The sequence below is a fragment of the Leptonychotes weddellii genome, unplaced genomic scaffold (genome assembly GCF_054177405.1).
Source record: "Leptonychotes weddellii isolate Sample4059 unplaced genomic scaffold, ASM5417740v2 HiC_scaffold_10154, whole genome shotgun sequence".
NCBI lineage: Eukaryota > Metazoa > Chordata > Mammalia > Carnivora > Phocidae > Leptonychotes > Leptonychotes weddellii.
In genome coordinates this window covers 1-7,623 of record NW_027678005.1, presented here as the reverse complement: position 1 = coordinate 7,623, position 7,623 = coordinate 1, and the positions used below count along the sequence as shown (strand labels likewise).

Below are 7,623 nucleotides of genomic sequence, written 5' to 3'. Positions count from 1 at the left end.
TTGCAAATGGCAAGATCTCATTCCTTTTGATGGCTGCATAATATTCCATTGTATATATATACCACATCTTCTTTATCCATTCATCTGTCGATGGACATCTGGGCTCTTTCCACAGTTTGGCTATTGTACTCACTGAAAGTTTCTTTCAAATTATCATTGCTTTCCTAATTGCAACTTGAGGGTTCTGTATCTTAAATTTTAAGAAGTAGCATATAGAAGCCAGCAAAAAACAGGAGTGAATTAGTTGTTCTCATGTCCCCAGGTCCTGGGGAGGTTAACTTTTTTTTTTATCAAATAACTTGAGAAATCCTGTGATCCCCATAATATTTCTAGAGCCTTCCAGGAAGAGGAGGAGAATCATAAGAATGGACTTTTATCATATATCATTTTGCTTTCCAGATTCCTTCTTCCTAAATTGAGTTTTAATCACTATTCACTGCTTTATCTTTTGAAATGTCTTCTATCTACCTAGTTCCCTAAATGTGACGACAGCTTTTCACTTTCATTCCTCCAAACTACTGCTGTATGCTCACTGTACACTATAAATTTTATGAAAGCTTTATAAACTGTATTTTTATACCACTATAAAGAGCAGGATTAAAACTGATTTGGAAACGTGGTTTCTAAATCCTCATGACCACTCTGCACACCGAGACTTTATATTTATTGGCCAAGTGTCTTGTTGAGCCCTGGCCCAATTATATGTTCTGGACTCCTTTCCCTCCTATGCCTTGCTGTGTGAATTACATGTACGTGCAAACATCCCAAATTCATTTTATTTTTTTAAGTTTTTATTTAAATTCCAGTTAGTTAACATACAGTGTAATATTAGTTTCAGGAGTACAATATAGTGATTCAATACTTCCATACATCACTCGGTGCTCATCACAAGTGTATTCCTTAACTCCCATCACCAAATTCATTTTGCTTTAAAATTGAAAAAGTAACATTTCATTTGAGCCAATCATTTCTGAACTGTACTTGCCCCAAAAGCTTTCCTTTCCCCAATGGAAAAAAATTTTTAAAAAAATCAAACTGTTCTCCTAAACAAACAAACAAACAAAAGAAATACCCACCCTGAGAGAAATTCATGTGTCATCCTGGAACAAAGCACAATCAATTTTCAAATTAGAAATGCTTTCTTGTTTTCCATGCTTATGGAAACAAAAAGTAATAGAATAAAGTAGAAGCAAAGTACACTACAAAGAGTGGTACATTGAAGTCAGAAGACTAAGAGTTTAGACTTTTTCCTTTAGAAGAGAGACAACTCTAAGTCACTAGCTACTCTGAGCTTTACTTTCCAATCCATGCAATAAACATATTTTGACAACCTGTTATGTGCAGGGTTGACCAAGCAAAGGTAAGAAAACTCTTTGCAAAAGAAGGCATGATGCACAGTGTTTACAGATGCAAAGTCATTTCTACTTGACAGTCTTTATGGAACCTTCCATCTCTGGCGTTAAAGGGAACACATTCTTGTTCAGTGAATGCTGGAAGGTTGAGAGTAGGAACACATTGTCCCCTTCATGCTGCCAAGGCAAGTGGCAGATAAGACATCCTTAATGACAGTATGTCACCCGAATGTTCCTTGATTTGATCATTTGTAGACAAGTCTTCTATTTCCAGAAAGAAAACTATAAGTTCAAAATTATAAAAAATAATAATAATAAATAATAAATAGATAATAATTTTTTAAAAAAGATTTTATTTATTTATTTGACAAAGAAAAACAGCGCGAGAGAGAACACAAGCAGGGGAAGCTGGAGAGGGAGAAGCAGGCTCCCCGCCAAGCTGGGAGCCCAATGTGGGGTTCAATCCCAAGACCCTGGGATCATGCCCTGAGCCGAAGGCAGATGCTTAACGACTGAGCCACCCAGATGTCCCATAAATTTCTTTCTTAATATTATTACTAAATGGGGCACCTGGGTGGCTCAGTTGGTTAAGCGACTGCCTTCGGCTCAGGTCATGATCCTGGAGTCCCGGGATCGAGTCCCACATTGGGCTCCCTGCTCAGCAGGGGGTCTGCTTCTCCCTCTGCCCTCTTCCTTCTCATGCTCTCTGTCTCTCATTCTCTCTCTTTCAAATAAATAAATAAAATCTTTAAAAAAAATATTATTACTAAATGAAAAAAGGGGAGAAGAAAGTGTGCAAATGGTGAAAAAAGAGAAACCTACTCTACAAAAAGCAAAAATAAATTATTGAGAGAAGATTCAACTCTCCTTCAACATGATAAGAAAGAAATAGGATAAGCAGGCTGCCAATAAAATTGCTGTAATTAAAAACAGAAACTCCCTGTCCTGTGACTAAGTGGAGACACTGTTTCTGATCAAAACACTCTCCTACTCACAGTTTTTCTCAGAGCAATTTTAACATCTTTGTTTCTTAAGCTGTAAATGAAAGGGTTCATCATGGGAACCACGTTGGTATAAAAGACAGAAGAGATTTTTCCCTCATCCATAGACCCAGCAGAAGATGGCTTAAGATACACAAATGCAGCGGATCCAAAGAAGAGAGAAACAGCAACTATGTGAGAACTGCAGGTGCTGAAGGCTTTGGACCTGCCCTCGGTGGAGCTGATGCTCAGGATGCTGGAGAGGATGAAACCATAAGAGACAAAGATGGTGACACTGGGCACAATCACATTGATGCCCGCCACAATGAAAACCACCAGCTCATTGACATAAGTGCTCATGCAGGAGAGCTGGAGCAGAGGGAGAATGTCACAAAAATAATGGTTGATGGTGTTTACATCACAGAAGGTCAGCCTCAGCGTGCATCCTGTGTGAGCCATGGCACCTGAAAATGCCATCAAATATGAACCAAGCATAAGGCTGGAACACACTTTAGGGGACATGACAACATTATACAAAAGTGGGTTACAGATGGCCACATAGCGATCATAGGCCATTGACGTCAGCACATAGCATTCAGAGATAGCAAAAAAACAAAAAAAGTAAAGCTGGGTCATGCACCCCAGGTAGGAGATAATATTCTTTCTTGATAAGAAGTTAATCAGCATTTTGGGTGTAAACACAGAAGAATAGCAGAGGTCTATGAAGGACAAATTGAAGAGGAAAAAGTACATGGGGGTGTGGAGGTGTGAATTCAGCCCAATTAGATTTATCAAGCACAAATTTCCCAACACAGTGACCACATACATGACTAGAAACAGACAGAAGAGGGGGAGCTGGAGATCTGGTACGTCTGTTAGCCCCATCAGAATGAATTCAGTCACAAAAGAAGCATTTCCAGGAACCATTCTTCTCTAAGAGGATCAGTGAGCACAGAAAAATAGGGTTACATAAGGAAACAACTCAGCTCTCCTTGAAAGATCTTGTACTAAAGAGAGTGTATACACTGGAGATGCCTGAGAGGAGCCCAACTAGACACAGAGAATCTACCTTTACCGCTATCATGAACCTGAGGAACACTAATTCTCCCTTTATTAAAGCCTTTATAAGCTAAATATAACAAAGGGCATCACAAACAGCCTCGAGAGGCAAGGCCAATGAACTTGACCTTTGGAAACGACTGCTGGAAAAACCAAGGGAGCAGGGAGAAGTTGGGACCAGGACAGAATCATCTGTCTCGAATTTCACTATGTCTTCATTCACTTGACCCTCTCCTCACCAGTAAAATAAGAGGTAGAATCCTTAGCAACCCCACGCTGGCCTCAAATGCAGATTACACTTGATGGAGTGAGAATTTAAGAACACTGGTTTTTGACCTAAATGAGGGACCAGGGTCTAGGGGAGGCTGAGTTACTGCCCCACGTCACAGAGTAAAAGCCATAAATCCAGAAGAGTGAGAGTTCCATCCATAGAGAGGGAACTTACCGATGGAGATACTGTATCCCCTGCACCCCCAAATTTCTGAACATTCTCCTATCTCCCTCAAACACATTCTCTTGCCAGCCTCACTTGAATGTCAATGCAGAAAATGGGAAAGAAAGTGGCATATCTCAGACCTCTGAACTTCCATCTCGAAACAAGGAATATGTTATTATAAATGGAATTCAGATACTCACCCTCCTTAGGTCAGAAAAACCTCAGTGTTCTCAGGTGTTATGCACAAACAATGAATAATGGAACACTACATCAAAAACTAATGATGTAATATATGGTGATTAACATAACAATAAAAAAGTAAAAAAGAAAAAAAGAAAAACCTCAATGTTCTCTTATCCTTGGTATTTACCCCCATGGTCCTGGAAACGCAATTTCAGGCTGGGAGGTTTTGATTCTAAGAGGATTCAACCTGACATAAATTCAGATATACCCTTGAAATCTTCCTGATCATACTTTCTGATTATGACTTTGAGTCCTCTTGAGAAGCAGAGAAAAATAAAGCCTTTATTATTATCATCACATTTACTACCTATTGGACATAGATTTAAAATGAGTTTAAGGATATAACACACTTGGTTATAAACAGGGTAGAAGCTTGATCAGTCTTTTCCCTCAGGGACCAGATTTTATGTGTAAACGAATAAGGAGATTGTGTACCCTGGGCCACGACATGTCTTTAGTTCCTTAGGGACTCAATATTTCACTCATCTTCACTTCACTCTAGGGATTGTACATCTCTAGATTCAAAGTAAAGTCCCATCTTTCCCTTACCTTCATCTCTAAAGGGAAATCTGTGTTGTTTCATCTCTTCTTTGTTCACATATCCTAAATGTACATTTTTTCTGCAAGGGTTCTGCCTCCAGGCTTCCTTATTTCTTGATCTCAAATTTCTCAAAGATTGCAATAACTCAGTTGTTCTCTGTCCTGGAATTTCTCTAAAATAATTTGAAATTCTGTATGTTCCTTCTCAAGTTTATACTTTAATCACCTACTGGAAATTTCTACCTGACCTGCTTACTATCATTTTATGCAACATTTCAGTAACTGGGGTTATCAATTTCTTTTCATCACAGAAGAGAGTAGGGGCAATGGAGTTGGAGGGTATGTGTATGAATCCTATCTTCCTACTTCCACTCTTACTCCCAATAATACTTTGGGCAAGTTACTTAATTTCTGTTTCTTTCGTTCATTTTTGTAAAATAAGGATGACAAAAATAGCATCTCTTTCATTGGGTTGTTGTGATAATTAAATTTTTATTTTAGGTTTTTTGAAGTTTTTATTTAAATTCCACTTAGTTAAGGTACAGTGTAATATTAGTTTCAGGTGTACAATATAGTGATTCAACACTTCTATACAGCCCCCAGTGCTCAACACGCCAGGTGCACTCCTTCATCCCCATCACCTAGTTCACCCATCCCCCATCCACCTCCCCTCTGGGAACCATCAGTTTGTTCTCTATAGTTGAGTCTGTTTCTATGAGAGACGATGGACTCTGAAAAACAAACTGAGGGTTCTAGAGGGGAGGGGGGTGGGACGATGGGTTAGCCTGGTGATGGGTATTAAAGAGGGCACATTCTGCATGGAGCACTGGGTGTTATGCACAAACAATGAATCATGGAACACTACATCAAAAACTAATGATGTAATGTATGGTGATTAACATAACAATAAAAAATTTCTTAAAAAGAGTCTGTTTCTTGATTTGTCTCTTTCTCTTTATCTCTTTCTCTCTCTCTCTTTAGTAATATCATTAGAACAGTGCCTGGCATATAATAATAGCCAATAAATGTCAGTGGTCATTATTTATATCCTCATGAATACATCATAATACTCATCAGACATTTTTTCCCCTTAAGTCCTATGTTCCCCTATAAACTATAAGTTCTATAAGGACAAACATCTCCTCTGTCTTGCTTAGTACTTTGCTCCTGGGGTTAAGATCAGTGCAGAGCATATAGAAGAAATTCAATGAATATTTCTGAAAATCATGTTGTTCTTTGGCTACAAAACTCCAGAAAACATTCCACATTTCTCATGTGCTAAGCAATAGTATCTACAACCATAGTGACCTCTATCTTTGTCCCTCAGCCACCACACAGCCTCTTCAATTTTAACTGAACTGTACTGCTAAACTGTAGTACCTCCTATTATTCTAGCATTTTCCCACACAATTCCTCTTATTTAGCCATGTGCACTGCTGCTAGAATAAGCTTTGAAAGCAAAACTCTGTCCCCACCACCCTTAGTTTAAGAACTTTCAGTGATTTTCCATTACCCATTGGGCAATTGATATTTTGTAATAAAAGTATGTCTCAAAATTATGATTAATTCTTGGATAAAATTAAAGAAGAAATTGAGTCAGAGTTATACTTAGTAGGAAGGCTTGAAAGAACTATTTTGATTGATTTAAGTATTTTGCACATATTAAGTGTTATACAAACTTTTAGCATTCTCATAAATATAAGAAAAAATATTGAGAATGTTTACATTTCAAAGACCATAGGGTATAGTGAACAAAGATCACAGTCCAGGGCAACCAAAGATAAGAGTCAAAATTTAAGTTTAAATCTGCACAAACTCACCTTCTCCTCATGATAAATTAGTTTCTCTCTTCAGTGTTTCCCAAAAAGGAATAAGAATCTCACGAAGATTTTCATTTGTTTAAGTAACATATTTTTAATTTAATATCCTAGGAACATAACCTTCAACCTATGTTACTAGCTAGAAAGTTTCTAGCTTCAAGTTACAGAATGCTCAATTAAAAACCCATTTTAAACAGGAGCTTGTTTCTCTCACCTAGCAATAAGCTTAAAACTAGATTAACTTAGGTTTGCTTCAGCAACAAATCATTCTCATCAAGAATTCAGTCTCTTCCATTTCCCCATCCTCAATTGGTTGGTCTTCATTCTCAGGCTTGTTATCTCATGGTCACAAAATGGTTGCCATAGCTCCAAGAATGACATCTAAACACCAATATATCCAAAGAAGAAAGCAAGCAACAAGGCAAAAGAATTCTTTCATGTATCTCTTTATAGCATGAAGTAAATCATCTCTAGAGGCCAATAGATTATTTCCTTTATGTCTTTGCAGTCATGTGGCTATGCCACATGGCCAACCCAGCTGCAAGGAAAACTGACAAAAATGAGAATCTCCCATTTTCAGCCTCTATCAAAAAAGGAAGTTTCTGTCATTAAGAATACTTGGAGGAGTAATATCTATTGGATAGAGCATCAACACAATCTGCCACCAACAAAGAGCTTGTAAAAGATATTTGTAATAGGGACTGTGTTTTTCAGTTTAAATATAGAATACAATTGTTATTTTTAAAGTAAATTCACTGTTTTAAGCTTTAAATCAATGCAATTACCTTGAGATATTAAAATCATGTTATAAATATATTTGTATCTGTGTGTGGATAAGTAAACATATATAAGTATATTTTTACACATACACTACTTATATGTTTGTGGTGAGGAGAGGAGGAAGAGCATCATTCTATAATATGAGAGGGTCCTCCTATTAGTAAAAAAGCATCAGACACTGAATGTTTCAAACTGTGTAAAATTAAGAGTGTCTCCAGGGCGCCTGGGTGGCTCAGTTGGTTAAGCGACTGCCTTCGGCTCAGGTCATGATCCTGGAGTCCCTGGATCGAGTCCCGCATCGGGCTCCCTGCTTGGCAGGGAGTCTGCTTCTCCCTCTGACCCTCCTCCCTCTCATGCTCTCTGTCTCTCATTCTCTCTGTCTCAAATAAATAAATAAAATCTTTAAAAAAAAA

The 7,623-nt window shown here is 37.8% G+C and overlaps 1 protein-coding gene across 1 annotated transcript; it reads right to left on the bottom strand.

Annotated features, from left to right (window-relative positions):
* Positions 1-2,326: 2,326 nt before the first annotated feature.
* On the bottom strand, positions 2,327-3,939 carry LOC102730887 (olfactory receptor 8B3-like). Its single transcript, XM_006742146.2, has one exon. The coding sequence runs from the start codon at positions 3,257-3,259 to the stop codon at positions 2,327-2,329; it is 933 nt and encodes a 310-aa protein (XP_006742209.2). The 5' UTR covers positions 3,260-3,939.
* Positions 3,940-7,623: the final 3,684 nt, after the last annotated feature.